The sequence below is a fragment of the Pyxicephalus adspersus genome, chromosome 3 (assembly GCF_032062135.1).
Source record: "Pyxicephalus adspersus chromosome 3, UCB_Pads_2.0, whole genome shotgun sequence".
NCBI classification, from domain to species: domain Eukaryota; kingdom Metazoa; phylum Chordata; class Amphibia; order Anura; family Pyxicephalidae; genus Pyxicephalus; species Pyxicephalus adspersus.
Genome location: NC_092860.1, coordinates 3382788 through 3409693, shown reverse-complemented (window position 1 = coordinate 3409693; position 26906 = coordinate 3382788). Strand labels below are relative to the sequence as shown.

Below are 26906 nucleotides of genomic sequence, written 5' to 3'. Positions count from 1 at the left end.
TAACGATTCCGCGAGATCAGCAGAAAATCCTTTCCCATTTGGTGGGGACGGAATTCGCACGATGTGAGTGTGAAATAAAACAGATCGACTGAGAAGATCAGCATATTCAAGTAATGGAGAAAGGGGGGTGGGGAGTGCAGTCCACAGACATGGATCTTGTGTGGTCTATCCGTGGGAGGCTTTAGCTGAGTTGTAATAAAGCCGATTCACATGGGCACATGTATTCCATGGAAACCTATGCGTTCTCTGAATACAACATTGCAATAATAATGCTGCTTTAAATGAAAACAATTTTCTAAAAGTTTGTGTATTGAATATTTGAAAATGATCATGCAAGGTATTTCTTTGCTTGGAGATATGAGATATGTTTCATATTCCATTATCATATAAATATATATCCTGTATATTGATAAAATATTCTCCAGACTCAAACCTATTCATTCCAAGCAAAAAATCATATAATGATGTGAACACAACACAATACCAAAGCAGCTAGTAGCAAAGCATAATTGCATTCAAATTTTTAATTTTTGGACATAACTTTTAAGGGTTTAAGGTCCTCGAAACTTCATCCTCTTGGAAGGATTTACAAAAAAATTAAAAGTGACACAGGTTCTTATCAGATTAGAATTTTTGCACAGGAAAAGATCACATTAGGGGCCAACACATTTCAGGGCCTCGTTGGTTCTTCATCATGGCCTGTATGGAGAGGCAATTCCAGTGTTCATTCTGGTGTTACAGCAAATTTGCAAATGCTCTTTCCTTGTCTTTAGGTCACTTGTCTATCCTAACTTTCTATTCATCCCACATCTACACATACTTATATAAAGCCTTACCTCGGTCTGAAAACCTTCCACAAGGATGGCGACTAGAAGGTTGAACAGCACATAATTTCCAAATGTCATCAGTGCAATGAAATACAGGGCTGCCCAAGATGAAGTGGAGGCCATTCCATTGTAGAGAACCTTATTCCAGTCTTCTTGAGTTAAAATCTGTATGGAGAGATCAGAGTATGTACAGATAAATGTGGTGCTCTAAATAAAGATCACACCGCAAAAACTTCATTAGTAGAGGAGGAAATAGCAACATCTTGTTCTTCACATGGACTAGGGGGCATTTGTCCCAGGGTCTACTACCAATAAGATATGCTGAGCTGAGGGTCTTTGATGAAGCCACTTGAGATTAGATACTTTAATAAACACACAGTGATCCATATACTGGACAATATATACAGTAGCCAATTCCTTGTCCAAATCTGCAATCATATAAACCCTGTCTTTTAGGATCACTATACTTTCTTCATGGCCACCAATCACTGCAGCACTTTGCATACTTTGTTTTCTGTTGCCCTCCATTTGGTTGTGTTTAACCCATCAGGCCAAAAGTTTCTCGACCCCTTGTTTTGTATGGACATTCTGACATTGACAAGCTTTTACCAGTCGATTCGAAATAGGCACCTCCAGGCTTAGATTGTAAAAAATTCCCAATAATTAAGTACATTTAAAATATACATACAGTATACACTATATATGGTTACATACAATACAACACATATAAAATAATAGCAACATATTTACCTTCATTTTTGTAATCAGCAGTGTTCTCCCCGGCCCCTTTTAGCTGAACACACCGCCCAGAACTTTTCAGTAACCACTTGGCTGTTTTTTGGTGGTTACTGAAAAGTTGGGTCACAATACTGGGGCCGCCACCTGCCTACAGCTTTTACCCACCCAGCTTTTCTGGGGAAAATACTGATCAGTTTCCACCATGAGCCGAGCAGAACTAACATACAGGAGCTGACTGGGAAGATGGAGTGTATATGGATCAGTAATTAGATGTTACGGTACCTGGAAAACGGTGACTGTAGCCCACAGGAGGGAGTCAAAGTTCTTCCTGTCGGGGAGAGTGTCTCCATCTCTTTCAGATGCAAATTTGCAGCCAAAGAGGTGCATGCCTAAAATACTGAGAAACATGAATTATGGAGGTCAATTGTGATGTTAAAAATCAAGATACAAATATAGAACCCTCTGAAAAAATATTGTATTGTGAACCTGTGTGTGACTAAAACCTCAACAATAAATTTCCAACAACTCTGCAAATTCAGCAACAGTATTGTGGTGTTGTCTACATGCATTCTCTCCAGCAATGTATGGCCATTGCTCAATACACAGCTTACTTACATTGGACCATGGTGGACCATGCCTGAGCAATGTGTATGGGCACCACCACTTGTAGTACCATAGGGGGCCCATGGGACAAATATTATGTGTCATTGAGTGCCTACCTGAAGATGAAAATGAAGAGCATCAACAACATGCAAAAGGTGGCTACATTGTCCATTGTCTTCATCAGGACCACCAGCTGGCGTTGAAGGGCTGGCATGAACCTCACCAATTTCAGAACCCTCATGAGCCGAAACGTCCGGAGGACAGACAGACCTCCTCCCTGCTGTCCAATGATTTCCCATACACTGCAAGACGAAAACAAAGGTTGGAAACACTTTGACTGACAATAGAAAAGAGAAGTTTATGAGTTGAATTTGGGTTGAGGTTTTATTAAGTTTGAAGATAAATTGTAAAATGTACATAAATATTTTAGGACTACAAAATTAGTTTTGTACTGCCATAACCCATTTCCTAGGTTTTTGGAGATAAAAAATGGTAAGGTGTTCAAATTGGGGAGATTTACCACTATCCCAGTAACAGAAAGGGAATGACCATTACTCTGAAAGGGACATTGATTCACTTGGCAACAGCTACCAAAAAATGCCAGTTTTGGTGAAGTGACCCTTTAAGGTTGCAGACAGAAAGTTTTCAAGAGGGGTATATCAAGCCTTACTGCTTTTGTACTAACTTTGTGAAATGGTAAAAGATGGAATCTTCAGAAAAAGATCTTGCTGTACTAATGTCACACTTGGAAAAGAAAAAAAAAAATGACCAACCAACTTAGTTGGAAGGGATTGGGAGTTCAGAATTTGCAAGGTCCTATCGCCACAAATGACGTCTTTATTAGAGATGACTGAAAATTGAGTTTTCATTTTCCTCAAATTTTATTGAAAATTGTTGGATTTCAGCAAATTTTCAGCATTTTGGTGATGTACATTGGAGACATTGGGCCTGATTTCTTCAAATTCTGGAGAGAATAGACTTTCATCAGTGAACCTGGGTGATCCAGCAAACTATCCCGGACCAGATCCATTGCAGGTTTACTGGACCACCAGGTTCTATGATGAAAGTGTATCCTCTCCAGCCTTGGAGAGCTTTAATAAACCAGGCCCAATATAGTGAAATAAAATGTTGGGATTAAGGGTGCAATAAGCTTTACATGGCTCTGAAGAGTGATGGAAGGTCTTTAAAACTTTCATGCACCTATTATTAAGTGATATAACAGCATCTCAATAGCCTCATTATTTTACATTTTTAGCATACAAATGAAAAAGTAAAAAAAAAAATAATACACAAAAATGTAAAAAAGAAACAAAGTACAAATACACCAAATTAAATATACCCAAATCCCTCTAAATAAAGAGAACACAAGAAGCTAATTTCACGTGAGCTTGACCACAAACCTCCATTTGGTTGGGTCAATTATTTTTTTTCTTTGAGGGAAGTCTAAATGTTTCAGCGTAATTATCAAACACATATTGCAGTGGCTATGGGGAACAAACAAATCAGTACTGCTATTCTATACATATGCAGATCCAGCTTGGAGTGTTGCACCATGGTGAGACAATCATCAGAACCAGTAAAGGAGAATTTAGATTTACAGCATGAGGTTAAATAACATTTTATTCTTTGAATTTAGGATTACAAGGTTAAGGTAACCTGATTATTCCAAAACTTTAACACTGGGACCAATGTGTGTAGAAATGCAAAAATGCAGGCTTATATTAACTCAGCAGGGATGCTCATAATTTACTGTTTTCCAACTATTCCTTAACAATAAAGTACAATTACATCATTGGAAAAAAAATGTCTCTTGAAATAAAGTTTTTTTAAAGATAGACAGCAGGCCGTCCTAGTTCTTGTAGATAATAGTTGTAGGATTGGAGAGATACACATACAATGTTTTATTGCTTAATAAAAATAATTAGGTATTAGGCAGACACCTTTAGACAGATTTTTAAAATGAAGTATAGGTTAATTCTAGTAAAGTTTGAACCTACCTAATTACGACGATGATTCCATCAAAAATATTGTAGGGGTTCTTGATGTATCCAAAGGGTCCATAAACCAAAAGCTTCAAAATCATTTCCAGGGCAAATAAGCTTGTAAATACTATATTGCTGATTTCCAGAGCATTGGTCAATTCTTCAGGCTTTGGAAAAATAATATAAAATGTAGTAGGTTAGTGAAAGCAATTCTAATAACATAACAATAAAACTAAAAAATGCCACAAATAGTCCCAATGCCAAAATGTTAGTACTTAACACATTTAATAGATGTGCCTTTTTCTTTTTAGTATGTAAGAACCCATAAAAACATTTCCAATTTCAGGGAATCCTTGCGTAAATGTATAATATTTAAAGCTCACGGAACATTATCATGATTAATAAGTTGTAGATGTATACTTTTTAAAACGGTTAGGACTTGAGCGATGTCCTACACATTGGTGGTCAGTTGTAAGAACCTAAATTGGGGTTTGGTGAACGAATGGTCCACTTAGATTGGTGGTCGGTGGTGAGAAGAGTTCCATCAGATTTATGGCCATTCTGACGATGTTCCTGCCTAACAATGGCCTGCTGGGTGTCAGTGGGATAGGCACAGCCTTACAATGGTGGATAAAACATCATTGGAGCCAGAGGTTATTACCTGTGAGATGAGATTGGGGATTTCACTGGTCCCATGCCATTTCCTCTGCCAAGTTGAAGACACGTATGAAAGGAGAGAGAACCCTACTACTGCATAATGCTCAAGGAATCCCTGTCATTCTTAACCAGAACCCTAGAGTTCCAGGGAACCTTTATAAGTTTTATGTATGTATAGACTTTTGCAACAGGTCACTTTGAAATATTATTTACTGATTCTCCCTATAGCATGATCCTAAAAGAAAAACCCCAATGCTTGGCAAAAACGTGAAGGTGCAAAAACCACCAAACAAAAAAGTGCACTGGGGGTGCTTTATGGTCCCTCCTCTAGGGAGGAAGGGCCACACACTGGGCCCTAACGCTCCTGACAGTGACAGGTACTAAGCTCAACAGGTCAAAACCAGATGGACCATACTATACCTGCCAATACATAACCAGGCAGGTCCCATTCTCTGCAGGCTTGGACAAAGCCTACCCACCAGGTACTTGGGCTGGGAGCTCTCACAAAGAAAAGCTCACACTAATGGAGAGCCCATGACCAAAAGGCCAGGGAGCTACCTTGACGTCAGGACCAGGCCCATAAGGTAACGAACAGATGTAATGCACAACCCCACCTTTAGGGTGTGAAAGCCCTTTCGGTTGATGATTAGTTATTATTAAGGAAAGGCAAGGTGAAAGTCAGATCTTCCTCCATGCCTGGAAGCTATGAGAAGCTGATGGCAGACCAGAACAGCAGAGAAACCGGGCAAAAATAACAGAATTCTGCTTATGTTCAATGCAGGAAAGAGAACCTGTTACAGATGTACTTTTTATTTTTTTCTGTGCTTTTGAATGTTTCAAACCAGTCTTTAATTCTGACAATGGAAAAATCCCAAATTATCAAAGCCATCATAACAAGATCATAATTATTCATTTTTTTTACAATAAACAATGAACAATTCCTATTGTTTCCTTGAAAGTTAAAGGAAACATGTCATCAAGATATATACAATGTGTAAGTGAGTTATATTATATTGAATTATTTAAATACATTACATACATTAGGTTTATAGTACCAGCAGCTGTCCCTGATTCGATTAGTGCTGAGAGCTGAGCATTAATGGGGATTAATGAACCTGAAACTCCAGAATAATTCAATGTCAATGCACTTGTTAATGGAACTCAGTACAGTGAATTCATTAAAAGGTCTCTGACACAACATTCATTAACATTTAAGTTCATCTATTTGTATGTGTAAAAGATTTACTGATTTTTTTAAAGGAAAACACTACAAAAAGTATATACAATCTATAAATTTGCTGCATGAGCCAATATGTAATTTATTGTTACCAAAAAATGACCTTTTGTTTTTAATTGGCAGTGGCAGTAATTGTCTAAGTGTCAACGTAAAAGCTAAATGGCAACCTGAAGGCATTTTTCAAGCTGTTGTTGTAGAGAATGTCCCAGAAATGTAATTTTCTCATTGTGTGATTGGCCGGTGATTTTTTTCAGTCTGCACTAAGATTTATAGTTTGGCATCTCCTTCAATAGTAATACAACATTTGGTAAAATACCCCCCCAGGCTTATCAGGGAATGTGGACCCTCCAGCTTTCATAATTGATAGATTTTATATTTATACATTTATATTTTACATATACACTGATCGGGAATGCTTAATCATTTAGCAAATAGTTGAGTCCCTAATCGTTGTACCACATTCCTAATAATCATGTACCATTTCTAGAAAACAAAGTATGTGCTTTTAAGGTACAAAGAATAATAAAAACAATTTACACTTTAATAATGATAAAATTCACACAAATCACAGTAATACATGAATATGTGACCAGGTGTTATAATCATAATACTTTACAGTAAATGTGTTCCTCTACGCATTTCACATAATTTGCTTTATCAGGAGAAACACCAATAGACATACATACTACAAGCACCAGTACCAAGTGTAATTTGTGTGAATTTTATCATTTTTAGTTAAATTGTAAATTGTTTTTATTATTTGCACCTTGGTGTAGATATACAGCATGGAGAGCCTTCTTAAGCTGCATACACACGTGCAATATTAGTTGTTGGAAAGGCTCTTTCACGATCCCTTCCAAGGACTAATATTGCACGATGGATGAACGAGTGTTGCTCTAAGCAGTGGGGAGAAGGAGAGCCACGGAGCGGCACCCTGCTGAGCTCTCCCCCTTCCCTTACATTACGATTGCTCGTCGTTCATTGTCCGTGGATTCGCCAGGACGGTCGTTCAGACGACGAATGATGCGCGCTGTACACACTTCAGATTCTCGTCCGATATCAGCCCTGAGCTGATAATCAGGCGAGAACCATTGGAAGTGTGTACGTAGCTTTAGGGAGTTCTCCCAGTTGCATATTGGTTCTGATCTATGGTGAGTCAAGATATTAATTATTCATAACGGTCCTGCACCCTGCTGCTAGTGCATGGCCACTTTTAGATTTCCAGCACTAAGCAATTTATTCGGAATGGCTGCTGATGTGTAAAAGATACCATAAAGGCCACTGAGATATTTCTGCTGCCTAACTTTGCTGCTTGCCTAATCTGAGCCACTCAACCACCAATGAGCAAAAGAACTAGGTACAGTAGGCGAGGGAGATGAATCTGGAAATGATGAGCATCTTTATCATATGGCAGAAGACTTCTAAAAGGAAAGTGAAAACTCCTTTAACCACTTTTACCTGTTCGTGGTATTCAATGCCCATGCTCAGAGTGTTGATGAGGATGGCGATCATGATGCCGCGACCAAAGTATTTGCTGTCCACAATCTTTCTGAAGGTATCACACACCATCTTCCATAGCTTCAGAAACTTGTTGGGGTTCTTGTTCCTCATCTTCCCTTTGGGCGGCTCGGTTTTCTCACTGCACTGGGGGTCTTGTGTGAATTCATAGGCCCCATCGCTGTCAGAATCCATATCGTCAGTATCGGCGATCTCAGGTTCCTTGCAGTGAGAGCACACCTCCGGATCTATGGACTCAATTTCTGAATTGGCAGCTTGAAACTTACACGATCCTTTGCAGATTCCTAGGACCACAAGAATCCAGTCAAAAACAAATCTTTGCAAAGATCACAAAGCAGTCATGAACATTCTTACCTACACAGGCCATCAGGGAAAAGTTTGTCAATGGAGAAAGCATATTTCTGTCCATGATGCCAACTGGTGGAGGGAACTTCAAATCCCAGCCCAAGTATAGAAGTGAGGACACATAAGGGTTTAATAAAGGAATACAGACTGTTGACATAGCAAACTGAATTATCTGTTTGCAAGAGATAAGATGACTTCAACCAACTAATCCTGTACAAGGAAATATCATGTATTTTTAGATTTCCTTGCACATAATTGGGTATTCTTGTCATGGTGAACTATTCCTTATGAGGTGATCATTCACCTTGTTAAGTGTTAAGCCTTAATTCCTTTCGTAAATCAGCCCCATAGTGTAAAGATAAGTGTATTGTTCTGGAATTGGTAAGCAGCCCGCACCTCCATCATTGTTCATCTGCTTTTAAATTCTATAAACACGTTAATTTTATTAGGAAAGCACAAGGACAGTTGGTTTTTATTGCGCTATACCATCTGGAGGGTAAAGTTTAAGTAGGTATTGTTTGCTATTACAAATTTAGTTCAGTATACCAATAAACAATATAATTGAGAATAAATATAAATATATGGTATGAAGAACTTTGTACAATGGGGCAATATAATGCATTCTGTGTGATTTTAATATATGGAAATACTGACCCCTTAATCAATGATGTTTAAGAACAGAATACATGATTGTTTTGCATGTGTTCTGTTGCTGCATAACATAATGCAAATGAATAGCAGAAGCTACAGTTCTACGTATCATGATTGTTCTTATGGTGGAGTAAGTGTTGGTGTAGCATGCATAGAGGTGCAATCTGGATATATTGTACGTTTGAACCAAAGCAAAGCATGCATTCACCTTTCTAATGAAGGACTAGAGAGGCCAGCTGCTTGTATCTTCATAGTTTAAGGTATTGTAGAAAGTAATTAACTCTTTTTGCTGTTTGTGAATCCTAATAGCCAACAGTGGATAAGAAACACATTGGCTTTTCCAATGTTCCTGGCAGGTAAGGAACTCGATCCACTTTAAAATGAGGTATTATTGGGTATTCTCAAAATATGTTTGACACTGGCAATCTTAAGAATCAGTCTGCTCAAAATATATATTTATTTTGTATTTTTTCTGAGTTCAATTACCCATTAGTTTCTGATTTATCAAGGAGGTCAGTGTGCACTCTAAAGGTCTCTGCATCTTGACTTCCCTGACCTAACGCTACGTCCAAACGTCAGATGATTCTCGTCTGATTATCGATATTCAGGACTAGTATCGGACGAGAATCTGCGGTGTGTGCTTGTCTGACCTTGTTCATGGACCCAGCAAACAACTGCAATACAAGTGAAGGGGAGAGAGCACAGCAGGGTGCCGCTTGTTTGTTCTCCCCTCACCATAGAGCAGAATGGCGCTGTATATACAGATCTCGTTTATGCATCTTTCAGTCTTTTGTTGTTGGAAAGGATTGTGAAAGATCCTTTCCAACAACAAAAGTCCAACGTGTGCACATAGCCTTAAATCCAAGGTATCCCGATGTGCACCCCCTGGTCTAATGAAAACTCAGTTATTGGCTGTTGGTGTTCTATTTTTGGATAAAAAGAAGTAGGCTTAGCTCCAACAGGCAAAGTTCCTTATTTATAAAAAGTAAGAACATAAAAAATAGGAAGAACCAGAAGGTTTTGCTAGCTATTAGCAGTCCCCATGGTGCCTAGGTAAGGTAAAGTGACTAAACGGTTTGCTAGAATGGAATAAAATAAAATAAAAAAGGAATGCTTAGGAATGCAGATTGCTTAGATCAACTGCTGGCATCCTATAACATCTAAGTAATAATAATAATATAATAAGTATCTTGGAGAAGATAAATTGATCATTCCCCCATGGAAATTTGGCCCGTAACTGCTGCCCTTGCCTTGAACTCTCCTAAGCACTATGACTATCCAACTCCTTCTCTATGCTATGTTTAGTCATATGGAAAAACAAGCAAGGGGATAAATTAGATTTAGGTAGACACCAACCAGATCTGTCAGCATTCAGCTTCTCATAACATTGTGTGGTCCTGGCAAGGAGATCTCTTCCTCTCCAGAAGATTCTAACTCACAGCACAGCCACATTATAACATTTCTCTGCTGGTAAAACACATCTATGGCCCTTTTATGAAGGGTCGTTCAACCCAAAATTGACAGAAGTGAATCCTAATCAGCTGGTTTATCCACTGGTTCCCTTATGATTTATCTTCCTTAATAAATATTTCCTGTGGGATTAGAAGAGAGCTCTACCCACTTAAAATAGTGTCTTCTAATCATCACCTATTGGAACCTGCAGCATTAATACTTTAATCGTGGAATTCATTAAATATTGTGAAGAGCAGGGAATTAAATTTGGCTTAACATATAAATTTACACTGAGATGGACTGGGAGTGCTGAACATGCAAAATGGGTTGGAGATGCATGTGGCTTATTTTTTGTCTGGATTTAATAAAAAAATTGAAGAGTTTAGGCAACAGTCACAATGCACCGCATTTATGAAATTAGCACAACACCCCTTACTGCTTTTCTTCTCTCTTCCTTTTCCCTTGCCCTCCATCTCCCTTCATTTCATTCCTTTCCTCCCTTCCTCCTTCCCGCTCCTCTTGCCTTTCCTAATGTGGTTATTCTGTGGTCGGTTTATTTTGAAAATGGTATAAATTATATCCTAGGTCACTTAAGAACATAAAATGTTTTTAGAATGAAAGAAACAGAGAAATTTATTTTGTTTAATTAGGGATTTAATGGGGGTTTTCATATTTTAATTAAGTGAGGTAGACACTGAGATATATGGCAGCAAAAGTCTGCTTTGGAATAAGTCCAACTTGGTATAAGTCCTGTTAGGACACGAAACATTTTGCTTGGTATACAACCTTTGTGCTAGAACTTGTATGGGTCAAAATAAGTCATAACACCGCGCGCTCCCCTTATTTACCTCCCCCGAGACAAAGCCACTACTGGCCACGAGCGTCAATACTTGCTACCATTCAGTGAACGACCCGTGCTATAACTCTCTGTGAATTACTTAACATCTCCTCCTCCTCCCTTCTCAGCACCATCCTAGTCGGCACTCCACTCATACATTTTTATTTATTTCATCTAATTGCTTTTGTATTTATGTATTTTAGCATTAGGCAGTGTTTAAAATATTTCATACAGCCCCATCAATGTATAATATGCCAATAACTATAGGATTTCATGGGAACGGATTCATGGAACGGATTAATCATTTTCCTTTTATTTCTTATGGTAAAAATTTTTTTTGTATAAGTCCAAGGATCTGGAACGGATTAAGTTCTTATACCAAGGTACCACTGTATATGTGTTTCCTATGGAAATACCACTTTAAAATGTAGTGACCAATCAAGTGTTAGAATAAAATTATTGCCTCCAGCTACCTACTTCTTTACCAATAAGCCCCGTAAGCCTAAATCATGCTTGTAATGCTGAGAATCTGAATAAGGTTTAATGGAATCAAAGGGAAACTCACAGTGGGGGTGTCTGTGGATTTGACTATTTGTTGAAAATGTGTGTTTTTTCCTCTTGTTGGCATTCCATACATACATACAAGAAGCCTATGACATGATACAATGCCTGAGTAAATTTACTAGGGATTAAAGCATTATTTTATAAGCCCGTACCTGTACTCTGGGTCTCTAGTAGCTTGTTCATTGAATTAAACATTGGCCCTGCATACAAGGTGGGGTCATTTGTGATCAAATGGTTCTCTGTCTCTTCTGATTGTTCTGTCTTCTTCTGCATTTCACGGGATAAACTTGGGTGTACAGTAGGATAGTTTTTGTTCCCTGCAATACTCCTTTGGGTAACCTCCGGATTGGCCATGCCAGAGCCAGACTGAGCAAACACAGGCACGCAATGCACAGGTTCAAGGTGGCAATCAGCATGGTAGATGCTATGAATGGATTGCGTGTTAGAGGCAGAAGCAATGGGCGAAGCTTGGGTCCCTGGAAAAGGTAGCATTAATCTAGTTCCATTATGAGGAGAACTGGTTTCCACTTCGCTGAGTTCTGGGCTGGCCTGTGGTGCTCGCAAGCTCCCATTTCCCAGGTGATAGTGGTGATGGTGATGGTGGTGATGATGAATTAGATGATGGACAGAAGACCTTCTTCTCCTATGCTTGCGGTTGGGCTTCTCAGTGGTGTTCTTCACTGCTGGGCTAGAACTTAACCCAAATTTGAAGACCGCCGCTCTGTAGAGCAGGACTAGCCTCTTGCTGGCTTTGCGAGTCACGTAGACCAAGTATTTGAGTAGTTCATCATAACAGCTGCCGGGCTCGGAGAAGCTGGCCAACGTGCTGGCATTAGAAAGGAAGCGAACCCTTTGCTCCTTCATCAGTTGGCTCTCCCGCTGCTTTGTTTCGGAAAATTGTGTAGCTATGACAACTAGACAAAGGTTGATCATGAAAAATGATCCAATCTAAAAATAATGGGAGATTAGGACAACAGATTAAAGTGGAATTCAGTTTATACCACATTTTATACAATGTAAGACCTTTAATGATCTTGAGATGGGAAGTGAAGAAATTTTACCTCATTGGGGCACAGAGAGGATAAAACAAACTTATTAAAAGTTTTAACTATTCTTTTTTTTCGATTTAAGACTGAACCATTGCTAAATCGCTTCTAAGAGCAGATACGACCAGATAGATAGGTAAATAAGACCAGATTAACGCACAGGCCATTTTTCGTCGTTCATTTCTAAGATTATTTTGGTATTAGTGAAAGTTGTCCGCAAATAATTAAGGAAGGCAATTAAGTACAATTCTCAATTTTTCTTACTAAAATACCATTGTATTATATAACAAAATCAACTTTTACAACAAACCAGACACATGCTAAAATAAGACAGCAAAAACAATAGGAGATTGAATGATAACAGTTTCCATAAACTATTTTTACAGCCAACAACAGTCAGACTCCCCTTGCCTTATGGAAGGACAGGAATAATCATTGCAATAGGTAACTAGAACAGTTTTAGAATTATATAATTCATAGCATTTCATAAAATTGTAATCCATTACAAAATATAAAGAAGAAAACTTACAATAATTAGAAGAATAAAATAAATGAAGTTGTAAAAGGAGTGAGCATCCATGACAAAATACATGATGTCCACCCAGCCTTCTAGAGTTATCACCTGGAAGAAAAAGAAAAAAGCAAAATGAGAAGAACAATGAATAATGGGTAGAAAGAACCTGAAAACGTCACTAAAAGGTGGCACAAGGGCAATGTCAACATGAACCTGATTGGTTAAGATGTCCTGATGGTTAAAAAATGAAGCCTATTGATTTTTTTTCTGGCTAAACAATATTGAGTTGCTGCCTTCTCTAAAACAGGTATATATATAAAAAAAAAACTTTGAGTGGTTATAAATCAGAACTGAACATATATTCGTGTGCACAATGTTCAACCATATTAGTTTGCAAACGGGCCTACAATTTGTTACCCCTACATGGATCACACACATAAGGGCCAATAGTGGAGAAAACCAACTAACCTACCTGGGGGGTTTTCGTGGGGCAAAACCAAGCATGGGAGGAGAATTTAGAAGACAAACAGCAGCATTCGAAGCAGGACTGTTACCTTTATCAGCATCAACTATCAGAAAGCCACACACCCGTCACAATTTTTGGCCCATTTAAGCTAACAAGAACATTTACCTCTTCGACATGTACAACACTAGATGGCATCAAAGCCTTAGTATAAATTTTAGCAATGTCAAAGCTCCCAACAAAGAAGAACTAGAAAAAAACAAAAATATGCATAGAATAGGTGTATAGGATTTTCTCAGAAGTCCTGGATGTCCCTATAAAGAATGTAGACCACATATAACATAACTTCTTCTTGTGTCCTCTTTAATGGTACAGTTACTCTTTCAAATTCAAATCAAAAACTGTTTGGTTTACACTTATCTTTATCTTTTACCTACATTTTCGAGTGCTGGTACAAATATTTAAGGTACCACAGAAGTTATAATATTGTGTTGTGTTGGTCAGTATATTTTTTCCTGTAGAAAATGATGAAAGAAAGGCTAAATTGTTTTGACCACCTAATATATTAGGTATTTTCTTTTCAGGTTCTGAAAGTTTTTATCTTGCTGCCACCTATGAAGAGGGAGCGATGCTAATTCTGGAGGGTGCATTGGTCCCCCTTCTGTAGGTTCAAGAGGGATCCACCTCTAGTGAACAGGAGCAAAGCCTTGGGCAGGACTAAAAACCAAATGGTTTGTGTACTGGAGAAATATTTACTTCCTAGACTTTATCTAGCCAGTGTACTCTCCTACACTCTACGGATAGTCCTCCTAAGAACCTTAAACTAGATAATTCAAACATCTTACTTTTTCCACTGTCTCCTTGGCTTAAGAAAGTTATGGAATGGTCAATAGACATTAACTTCAGGATGGATATTTACTTCTCAATCTAAGTTATTCAAACATCTGAGTACATTTTCCACTATCTCCTTGGCTTAGGAAAGTTACAGAATGGTCAGTGGACATTGATTCCAGGATGGACATTTACTTCTCAAACGATGCCTAGCAGTTGTAATCTCCTACATCCTACGGAAGTCCGAGCTAAGATCCTCAGAGTAGATCATTTGAAAATATTAGCACCTTTTCCACTGTCTCTTTGGCTTGAGAAAGTTATGGAATGGTCAATAGACATTGATTTCAGGATAAATATATTTCTCAATCTATGCCTAGCAATTATAATCTCTTACACCCTAAGGAAGTCCCACCTAAATTCTTTAGACTAGATTATTCAGACTCGTGAGTACTTTTTCCACAATCTCCATGGCTTACGAAAGTTACAGAATGGTCAATGGACATTGACCCCAGGATGGACATTTACTTTTCAAACGATGCCTAGCAATTGTACTCTCCTATATCCTACGGAAGTCCCACCTAAGATCCTCAGAGTAGATCATTCAAACATTTTAGCACCTTTTCCATTGTTTCATTGGCTTAAGAAAGTTTTGGAATGGTCAATGGACATGGGCGCTTGAATGGACATTGACTTCTCATTCTATGACTAGCAACTGTACTCTCTTACATCTTATAGAAGTCCAACTCAGGACCTTTTCACTGTCTCATTTGAGTAAAATTTCTAACGTTATATGCTAATTATTACAAGTTTTTTTCCAACTTATATAAAGCTAACCACGCATGTATATTAAAAGTGAGACCTACAAATCCCTAATGTGAAGAATATAGTAAACCCATCAATATAAATGACATTTCAGAAGAACCTATATGGACATATGTTATCATTACTCTATCACATTAATATTTTACATGCAAGCTAGACATGAGTTCCAGGTTCCAGAATCCATAATGTATATACTATCAATTTCTGTTGCAAGAAACGATCGTTAGTGATTGTTTCGGGTGTCAGTTCGGTAAGGATTTGTACAGACAAGCTGCTCAGCTCTCTGTTCTACAGACAGGAGAAGGGGGAGAAGGAGCAGGAGGTGACCTGCTGCGAGACAACAAAAGCATTTACAAAGGAATTGGTCCTTAGTGATCCAACATTTTGGATTCTAAACGATGTTGGGGGGAACCTGCAGACTTTTGCCCAATATGCTTATGAATGATTAACTCAGGAGACCAGAATCTGGTGTTTGTGCAGAGCTTATGGGTGGTTATGTGGCTGGGGCTTGCCATCAATGTTACGTCATATGGCTGATATTTCTCCACAGGTTGCGTTCTAATGGTCCTGCTGCATTGTGGTGTATTACTGCAGGTAAGTTGAAGTGCTTTACAGAAATCCATTCACATTGAATAGGCTAACAATTTACCACAAGCTGGACCTTCAACATTTTTTTTTTAAGCCGCACGCACATGTGAACCCTCCCTGCACCGTGGTGCACTAATGTGCATGTGTGGCATGGTGCACTAATACATCATTTAAATTTAATTGTGCTGCAGCACTCTTTGTATTTCTGAAATGCAATAGTGTAAATATTACAATTGTTTAGTATTATTTTTTATTATTTCATTTTATTTATTACTTTATTTTTTATCATTAAACAGACCCAGCCTGGTTGACTTATGATATGATGACCAGATGTTGGGCATATGCATTAAAGTTAAATGCAAACTTTTTTTTCCACAAACAATATCTGTTTTTAGAAATAAATAAATAAAATAAATGCATCAGTACTTTTTAGCTGTATATTGCCTCGGTAACACATGAAGATACTTGTAACATTCACTTCAATGTAATTGCATTCAACTTAAAACATATAAAATGCATACTGTGAGCCTCCAGAGAAACCCTTTCAAGTGGGATGTGCGGTAGACTTCTAAATTATTTTATGTTTTTATGTAATATGCATTTCCTTATATGCATTAGAGGAGTAGGGAAATAGGGGAGGTTATTTATCCTGTATTTCTTTATATATTAATGAGGAGCAGCTTTGATATCACACACTGCTATAATGAAAGTGTCCATTTGTCATCTAAGTAGGGCAGAGAGAAACAGCCGGAGAGAAGACACGTGCCTTTAACACGTTAGATGCAGAGATGTGTGTAATGTGTAGCGTGCACGTGTTGCCTTTCCCCTCTCCAGCTGTGCCTGTACCTCTTCAATATCCAGAAAAATATTTAGCATCCAGCCATGAAGCTGAGGGCCAACCGACGGGCAAGGTGGTACAAGTCGGCCACCACGACAAAGCCTTTTGTATATTAGTTCTTCATTATTAGCTTGAAATACGTTAATGGCCACCAAATATTTATAAAGCAGCAGTGACAGACTGAAGGCGATTAGAAATGTTTTTCCTTGATCCATCAAACCTTCACCTAAAATTCATATGTTCTTCCTATTGAATTCAGTTTGGAAAATGTAAGAATCCTGCACAATAATCTCTCCAGAACTTTTTTTAGCTGGGTGGGAAGAAGCGGGTGACGACCCTTGCATTGTGACCCAACTTTTCAGTGACCACACTAAAACAGCCGAGTGGTTACCAAAAAGTGCTGGGTGGTGCGCCCTGCTAAAAGGGGCTGGGGAGAACACTGCTGCAGAAAGTTTTTTGAATCAGAAAATATTTATATATAACCCATCTTAAAAATGTTTTTATTTTGGTGAAAATCAAGGGGATGTATTAATAAAGCAGGGAATCTGACATTTGCTGAAACCTGGTGGAGAATCAATTATCGCCATTGAAACACATAGATTCTCCACAGTGAATATTTCACTGATGGTCAGGATCACTGCTTTATAAATGGAGCCCAAGATATTTTGGCAAAATGTTCTCACTTTGGAAAATCAATGGGGGAAAGTAAAACTAAGATCATTTTTTAAGCTTCACCTAAACTTTCCAAATGAAAAAGTTGCAATTATTGCAAAAGATCCCAGAGAAATCTCATCTGCAATACAATATCCTACCTGATCACAATTTTTTAATCATAGCACCCCTGGTCTTCTTCCTGGTGTCACGTCTTTGGCCATCTTAATGGTTCAGGGTGGGTTGAAAAAACTGATTCAGTCCCGGGGGATACTGGTACACCCAGCACATCCCAGCATCCTACAATGAGCTGTGTGAGATTGGGCATGCACAGAACATAAGCAGTGAGATCAATTTTTTTTACAATTTCCATAAGGTTCGTCACCCGATTTCGCGCCTGTGCTGTGCGAGATTGGGTGATGTAGGAAGAAGCAAAAAGAAGATGGCGGCACCCAGTGTCCAGTCTGCTCCGCAACAAAGAAGGAAGATGGGACGGCGCAGGATCAACTGGACTAGGATCCAATGGCCTTCCACCTATAAAGGTAAGTGTCAATTATTTTTACTGATAGTTCCACTTATTTTTACTGATAGTTCCACTGGGTGCCAAAAAAAAGAGCTTCATTTGCCTCATTATTTTACATTAAAAAAGAAAAAACTAATTAGTAAATTCAAAAATCCACAATGATCAGTACAAAGATCACAATTAAACACATACAAAAAGATAAAACTTTAAAAAAGTAAAACTATCCTAAAACGTCTCCATTTCTTAAAAAAAGGAAAATACATTTTTAAAGCAAATTTCAGCAGGCAGCAAGCTAAATTTAGAGTTTCCACTTTGCTAAAGGCAAAATCAATATTTTGCAGTAAAATCAATTTTGCCACAATAACTCCACTTTTTGAAGGGCCGTTTGAGGATGACAATATATCATTCCAAGCAGCAGAGGGTAAAGTCCAAGTCCGGGGAAATTCAAAATGCGGAAGGGTTAGAACCTTGATCATGTTTTATGGTTGTGTAGGGGGGGCTTTCTCTCGAGGATGTGAGTCTAATCCTAATAATGCCAAGTTTTCATTACACAAGTCGAACCTTCACAATCATCTCAACGTCTGTATAGCTGTTCCCTGAAGTTGTTTAGCGATCCATCCTGCAGGATCACTAAACGGCCGACAAGAATGACTGGTGTGATTTATTTTAATTAGGAGCCCACTCCTCTCTTCATTGTACAGCACTTGTTCGTTCTACTGTTATTAATATTATTACTATTATTAATAAACTGCATTTATATAGCGCCAACATGTTATGTAGCGCTGTATAATAAATAGGGGTTACAAATGACAGACACAGACAGTGACACAGGAGGAGAGGACCCTGCTCAGAAGAGCTTGCAATCTAGGAGTTGTTGTTAAAATATCATCAATAATTTATGCAGGTAGCAAATATTGCACACATGTAACCGGATGAGATAATAATAGGTTATCAGACAAAAGCAGCCTGAAAGCAGTTTATGTCTGTTGTGTTGTCTCTTTGCTCTGGCAGTTTTTTATCATGAATAAAAGTGTTGGTAAACCCAAAATATTCTTCTGTATGAAACATTCCAATTGAAAATTGCCTTTGTATGTGATGTCCATGCTTATAAAAAGCATTTTAGTAATTTCCAGAAAATTCATCAAGCCCGTAGCTTGGCCTTAATTCTAAGCAGCAACACTCTGCAGAATATTCTTTCCTTTACACTGTTGCCACTAGAAAACATCAAGAGGATGCTTAAAATATTATTGTTATATTAATAATATTCATAATATAAAATAATATTTTATGCAAATGTTATGTAAATTGTACTGACTTGAACCTAAGCCAATCAAACTGATCAAGTTGCAGTGCTATTTGCATACGATTTGAATAAAAGTCACATTTTCTACACCCCATTTACCATCTCTAGTTGGCATACATCTGAATAAAGTGGAATAAGGTATTTACAAAGAAAAAGTTCCCTAAAGCTAAGCCATGCCCACAATAAAAGTGCAATATGGAGGACTTGGAAATGGATCATGTGAACTGACAAAAAAAAGTATTTCTAAAAATTACATGCTATAATATAAATGCATTTCTTAAAAGATTATTCACATCCATTATGGATAAAAGATTGTAGATGTGTTTGCATACATTTTTTATGTTTCTAAAAAGGTTCCATATGATTAATCAACAATAGATAAAAAATAATAGATATAACAATTTAAAATAAAATAACATTGGCCCTAAAACCAATAAAGTTTCAATTTAACCCCCTTTGATCCATCTCATCAAAGTCCCTTTATCTTTGCGATGTGTAATTCTTGAAATTATTGTGTTCAGTAAATGAGCATTTGAAGCACTCACCTGAAAAATCGCTATCCAGGCATATCCAATATTATCGAAATTGATAGCACCTTTGAAAGGGTTATGTTCTCCAGCAGAACAGTTGGTATAATACTGATTCCAATTGACACATGAAGTATTGCTGGTGTTATTGTAGTAATTGTAATCCAGTGTACACTCCAGTCCTTCTTCTCGACGTGTTGGGACGCTGCGGCAATAACGCATGCCATTTTCACGGGCTTGGGAACAGATGAACGGGTTCTCATCTTCGTTTTCGGTCTGATAGTATCGTTCCAATTCCAGGGAAACAGGACTAGAAGAGGATAAAGTAAAAGAGTTAAAAAATAAAACAGACAAAATAGAACAGATTTGCTCCATTTGGGAGTTGGTGCTCAAGCCTCATCCGGAGAGGACCCTGGATCAACTATGTCTATAGAGTTTTATTTGGGATATGCTGGTTGTAGTATGTTTATTTGGTTGAACTTGATCAACTTATTTCTTTTTTTATCCTGACTATGTAACACCACCTGACCGTAACCATATCCAAGACCAATGGGACATACTCGGAAACGTCTTCATCACACTGCCAATGAAGAGCCAATTTTGGCTTTTAAGAGCCAACTTGACATTGCCTATCCAAGGCAATCTCTTTATACTCTTCAGGGCTCCCCTGCAGCTCGTACTTTTATGGCCAGCACTTTAAAATACCTGGTGTCTCCAGGTATGGGGAAGCACGGGACTTCTTTCCACCCCGGAGACCTTGGGCTAGGCAGAATCACTGTCCATTGATGAAGAGGCCTGACCCTAACCCTAACCATTTTGTACCACCTCTTGTGGAAAGAGAGTTGGGGAGGTGAGTACAAAGTGGTTAGGATTAGGGTTAATGGGCTTTACACAATAGGCCGGATTTATTAAAGCTCTCCAAGACTGGAGAAGACAGACTATCATGGGTAAACTTGGGTGATCCAGCAAACTTAAATTGGATTTCCTAATCATTGCTATTAGTTGGCAAATGTTTTTAATCCTTGATTCTAGGTTTGAATTTTTAATCCTTGATTCTAGGCTGAATCACCTAGGTTCACCCATGACAGTCTGTCTTGTCCAATCTTGGAGAGCGTTAATAAGTCAGGTTCAATGTCATTGTAAGTTGACAAGGTGAAAGGGTCTCTTTAAGTACGATCCCTGAACATGCAGTGTTTCTTTTTATAACAGTTGGATTGTGACAGGTTAGAGCAAAGAAAGAACTTTCCAACACTCAAGATTTGAGCAGAATGAGGGTGACTTATTCTAATATCCACATAATAGAATCAGGTAAGCATTGGTAGTACAATTTAACAAACTCTAACAATGTATACCTATGTATACCTAAACAAACTAGATATTTACTATAAACTATGAACTACTGCTATTTACAAGGCAAAAGTGAAATGATTAATTGTTCTATGAAAGCAAGTACTTACATTTGTCTTAATTTAGCCTTCTGGAATCAGACTAGGAGACGGGAGGGCCAAAACTGTGAGCCATCTGCTCCAAGAACAAAGCGAGAGTAGAGCAAAGTGAGCAGCCAATTAGAGTGCTGCATCTCCTTTAATGTCCAATTAGCAGGTGACGGGGTGTGTTCATGACCAAGGTGTGCTGCTGCAGCAAAGGTTAAGGGACTGCCTCTGTGGTCTGGCAGGGTCCCTACATTACAAAACCATATGGACAACTTGAATATTTTACATTTGTTTATTCACACCAGCAGTGTTAGGCTGAACTGGGTGGTCCAAACAAAAATCAAGATAATTTATATTATGTCTTATGGCTTCAGACATTTGGCATTTGATTGGACAGGACAACAGGTGGACCAGAAAAAAATCTCTAGTAGGCCCTAGTCATATATTCCCAAATTAGGCTTTTTGTGCTCTGGTGGGTCCCTGCTGCTTTACAACAAATTGCCACTGTGCTAGGACAGCTATAATTTTGAGTGGGCCCTCCTTCTCATTTCCTTTGGTGTGTCCCAGGTCCCCAATCTCACCATGATGGGTTCTGGTGATGTTACCACTGTATACTGATTTTCGGGGCTCACTGCTGCAATGACATCAACCACACCTAATACAACATGGAAGGAGGTGAATAACTGGCCCATAATGACAGGGGGCAAATACAAAGGAAATGTCCCTAACAGGGTCACACCTCTCCTTCTCTTTACGTCTGCTGGGCCCCCAATAGAAATTTTATTAACAAGGACATAGTTCTTCCTCTCACTACCTCTGGTGGGCACCAGCCATATGACCTATAATTAAATTTGCCATTGCTGCCTTTTTTGTGCCCTTGCTGCCTTCCAATTCCTTTGGTGGTCCCAAGGTCACTGGTCCGACCCTACGCTTAGGTGATGTGCATTCTAGTACCATGTTTTGAGTGCCCAGTGTCTTGCAATGCAGGAGGAGGTGAGTTATCGGCCTATAATGGGGGAGCCAATACAAAAGAAATCTCCCTAACGGGAACACAGACACCAATGAATATATGATGGATTATAAACCATTACTACCCTTTGGATACATTTTAATTTCATCAGATCTTTTTTTTAAATGACTTTTAGGATTTTTCAATATCTCTACTGCAATAATAACAGAACTATATATCCTTGTTGCTAAAATCCTCTAATTTGGAGGCTGCAGACAGGAAAGTCTAGGTGCTATTTCACAGCTTTTGTACTGCAGCCATAACATTAATGTTCCTGTATGAAACGGGCGATTATTTATTGTTGGAAGGAAGAGAGTCGTTCTGCCCCAGACAGGTAAATGGCTCTGCTTTGCCTCTACAATAAAATTCCAGGACACAATGTCCCAGAGAAACGAACATGGTGGAGGCATAAAGAAAAAAGGAAATCTGTCCTCCCTCCCGCCAACCATCAATAACAGCCCTCCGTATGATATTTATTCATTCAAGAAAAGATTCTCATGAGTTTATTTCGCCAACTTACAGACTGAAATTTTCAGGAAGGAAGCAGCGGTTTCTCAGCAGACCAGCCCAGAGCTGGACGCCAACAATCCCAAATATGAAGAACACAAAAAAGCAAAGCAGTAGGACGTTGCCCAACATCGGGAGGGTGTCTAGCAGCAGCGTGACAAGAATTCGCATACCTGAGGAAACAAAAACACAGATTTGTAGGACAGCAGGTCAGGTTTTTTTTATATTGTGTTCAAAAGTCAAAAAGTCAAAGTCCAGACGTAACAGGTATACAGGCTTTTGTTCTGTACTGAAATTGTTTACACACTGCACACCTTGAGCATCTCACAATGAACATTGGAAGCTGCAGCAAGTCACATAGAGCTGACCTCAGAGGTTTGCGCTCTGGCCTTTGCAGCAGTAGATCCCATGTTCGAATCTCGGCCAGGACTCTATCTGCATGGTTTGCAGGTTCTCCCCATGTTTGCGTGGGTTTCCTCCCACGTTCCAAAAAAAACATGCAGCTAAGTTAATTGGCTTCCCTCCAAATTTGTCCTTAGCCTGTGTTAATGACATATGACTATAGAAGGGACATTGGATTGTGAGCCCCTTTGTGGGACAGCTAGTGACATGACTATGGACTTTGTACAGCGCTGCATAATATGATGGCGCTATATAAATACTGTGTAATAATATTATTAATAATTTCCTAGGGTTCGAGAACATCCAGCACCATTTATCCCTTACCTCCTCAGTTGACCTGTCCCTGACCGGCCCTGTTGGATTTCAGTTCTGCCAACTATGGATGTTCAAAATCAAAAAGGGTGGTCGGGTGTTTTCTATAAACAGCACCCATATTGGCTCTCCAAGCAAATAAAGTCTGCCGGCATTGCAAAAAAAGTACAAAGCCCTACATATATTGTAATTGCCTTGGGTTTGGGCAAAATTAGATCCATATCATTCCAAGAACCCATTGCAGAGATATGAAGACACCAGAGTTACCCATTTTTTAATTTCCATAAAATTTCAGAGAAGGACATTCTGAAAAAAATACATTGGAGTCATCCAAAAAGGTGTAGGGCAGTTTTTAGGGGTGCAGTGGGTTATTTTTAATGGCTCCTGTTGCTTAGGGGGTCTTGATCTCTGTTTTTATTTTTCTTTATTGTTCCTTACTTTATAAAAATCAAGAAAATAAAAAAAGAAAAAGTGTGCCAAACCGTTGCACAGTTTAAAAATTATTTTTGAACAAACCTCACTTTTTTCGAGACAAAGCCACCAAATCAACTTACATTCGATATTCTGCTTTTTGGTAAGGCAATCCATAACATTCTCTGTTGCCAGTCAGCTCACTATAACAAATATAGCCAAACTGAAATCAGCACCGAATAAATTAGAGGCACCCTAGGGGAGCTCAGTACACCCTGGGAAAAATAAAATATTCTAATATATTCTGAAACACAACGATTGGCGCTCTCCATGTTTCAATATTTTTTTAAGTGAAAAAACGTAAAGAGACTACATCGCTTTTTTAGTATCTTCTTTATTTAATAATTTTTTTATATTGTGATAACATTTTAGCCATGCAGGTGACCAAATATTACTATTTACCATAGAAGGTTCTTCTCTCCATATCTACTTAGGCTTTTTCAGGACTCTGCTGATGGGAGATAAAATAAACCTAAAACCAAACTAATCAAATAAATGTAGAACTCTGAATACAATGAAATTTGGACTTCATGATCCTTCTTGATAGCCCTGTAATAAACCTGGGAACCTGACATTGGGAGAACTAAACTCTTCCCTTGTCCCAGTAGAGTTGAACAACATTCCCATGCCAAGGCAAGCACCCTGATTTTCCAGGATATACTACGCATTATATACAAATAGCGACTTTCCAAAAGTCAGAGCTAAAGCACGCCTCCTTCCTATGGCAAATGAAAAGCTGTCTTCATTCAATAGGTTGTTAAAGGGCTGCCATGACTTCCATGGTGGCAGGGGTGGGTTGTGTGCCCCAACAGCATTTGCACAGAGAGATATGTGGGCTAACATAATGCCCAGGGGCCAATCAACAAAACTATAAGGTGGATGGAGGACGAGTCACATGTTCTTCATACCTGGATGTACCGGGTATTTTGTTTATAGAGAAAGTTATTATGAAATGCAACAACTGCATTGGGTCTTATTAAAGCTCTCTAAGACTGGTGAAGATGGACTGTCATGGGGGAACCTGGTAATCCAGAAAACCCTAAATAGCTTTCTTCATCATGTTTGTTGGATCACCCAGTCTATCTGCCCCAGTCTTGGAGAGCTTTAATAAATCAGATTCATTATGTTGGAGCATTTTCATTCTATGCTTCGATTTCAATTCACATACTTGACACGGATAAAAGTTTCCCTTTAAGAGAACTTACTTGGCACTCGATTAATGGCTCTTAGAGGACGTAAAACTCTGACTGTGCGTACGGCGGAGAAGCTGACATTTTGGAGATCCAAGGAATATTCCAGCATCCTAAAAACAAGAATATACATGAGGCACATTAGAAACATAATCACCACAATGACCTTTCCTAACATTAATAGTCGTGGTGTGCAGGAACTGTACTGACCAATCACATTTCAGCTTGCACTGATTTATCCTTGTGGGTCTAGTAAAGCAGTGATTGGTTGCTTCTGGTTAATGCATTTTGCAGGTTTCCTGCTGCTTTATTGAAAGCCACAAGATTTATCTGCAGACTAATGACAACTACAAAGAAAGGTGGGACGGTCAGCTGAGCAATAAACCTAAAGACTACAGTATGTAATGTTTAAAACTGAGCTTTAAGCAATCAACTGAAGACAAATGTATATAAATAAAGAATATATATATATATATATATATATATATATATATATACTGTTTTATCTACTAGATTTGCATTCCGGCTCATTCAATTTACACAGCTCTGGCACACCAGCACAGCCCTATCTTTCAATGCAATACAAGAGCTGATTTTTCTCAGCTGTAGTTTGGAAACACTTACAGATTTCCTCCCCTAGTCTTTAATAGGACAGTACAAACAGAAGCAACAGACTGATATGTTGAGCTGGGAGGTAAAGTAATTGCACTGAGCCACTGACAACTCCCTCTAGTGGCTAATCTACAAATCTAAGCAAGCATATACAAATCTAATTTAATTTTTTAGGTTACCTAAAGGTAAAGTCTGCAAATAGAAGTCACTGCCCATATATATATTTATATATAATCCTTTTAGTTTTAAGGTTTGTAAATCTTCTGCGCTCATTAGGATGGGCTCCTACTCTTTCTGCTGGATTTGACTTTTTTTCCAAATGTGCCAGAAGAGACCCAGGAGTTATTGAGTATATAAACATTTAGGGTCCATAGGCTGACCAACCCCACCAGGCTCCCCGTAACTAAAATACCACTTTGGAATAGAATTGCTTTTTAAAGTAGACGTCTTACTAAACACTAAAGGCCCCCTCCCCTTCACGGTATTTACATAGGGCTGACATATTACAAGTCAATAGTCATGTCACTAACTGTTCCTCAAAGGGGATCACAATCTAATGCCCCTACCATAGTCATATGTCTTTAGTACAGTCTGAGGTCAATTTTGGGTGAAGCTAATTAACCTAACTGCATGTTTTTTGAATGTGAGAGGAAACTGGATTTTCCCAGAGGAAACCAATGCAAACTCTACGCAGAGAGTGTCCTGGCTGAGATTTGAACCTGGGGCCTATTGCTGCAAAGGCCAGGGACCTAAACACTGAGCCGCCATGCTGCCCCAGTATGCAATAAGCTACCTGAATAGAGAAATACCTCAAAATTTACAAAAAAAATGACTAAAAAATAACTTAAAGTCCTGTCTTCTGCCCATGGTGCCTGGGCGGGGATGCCACCATCCCATCAAGATTTTTAAGGAATGTGGAGCAGCAAAAATGTTGCGAGCTATTGCTCTTGCAATGGACTGGAGTGTCTTCTTGTGGGATTTTCACTGCTTTGTTTTTGCATATGTTTTGCATATTCTTTTTTTTTTGTTTTTAGAAACGTGGGGATCCGGAGAGTAAGCGGACCTTCTATTTTCTATTTACACTTATGCACCCAACTTTCTGCTGCACTGACACCAAGGTCTGCCTGCCAGCCAGGTACTTAAAGCTGAACAAGCCTCCATAGGAAGACCGGGGTATCTAAAAGAAATGGTCCTTGATTCTGATTTCCTGGCATGCACAACCTGACACGCCTGGCAAAAACTTTTTAAAATGACTTTTGTATCGATAGAAACTTTCCTAACCAGCTTCATCCTTCCCAGGGATCCATGTTTCTAATAGGAAGATACCTTTGTGATTTAGCACATACTACACTTCGTAAACTTTCGAACGCTCCAGACATCCTTTGGGCCTGGACTTTAAAGGAACCGAATGAACGTCCAGTCCATTCCAGGAAATTCCAGTTCATTAGCGAC

At 38.6% G+C, this 26906-nt stretch overlaps 1 protein-coding gene across 4 annotated transcripts in view; it reads right to left on the bottom strand.

Annotated features, from left to right (window-relative positions):
- The window catches only part of CACNA1G (calcium voltage-gated channel subunit alpha1 G), a 64934-nt gene that overhangs the window by 34103 nt on the left and 3925 nt on the right, over positions 1 to 26906 (bottom strand). For all 4 annotated transcript variants that reach the window (XM_072403345.1, XM_072403347.1, XM_072403348.1 and 1 more), the window contains exons 3-12: positions 24858 to 24955; positions 22481 to 22640; positions 19537 to 19828; positions 12988 to 13080; positions 11565 to 12360; positions 7503 to 7846; positions 4166 to 4317; positions 2285 to 2470; positions 1848 to 1962; positions 837 to 992 (exon numbers count right to left, since the gene is read on the bottom strand). In XM_072403345.1, the coding sequence (XP_072259446.1) occupies positions 837 to 992; positions 1848 to 1962; positions 2285 to 2470; positions 4166 to 4317; positions 7503 to 7846; positions 11565 to 12360; positions 12988 to 13080; positions 19537 to 19828; positions 22481 to 22640; positions 24858 to 24955 (2392 nt within the window). The remainder of the gene's footprint in view (positions 1 to 836; positions 993 to 1847; positions 1963 to 2284; positions 2471 to 4165; positions 4318 to 7502; positions 7847 to 11564; positions 12361 to 12987; positions 13081 to 19536; positions 19829 to 22480; positions 22641 to 24857; positions 24956 to 26906) is intronic.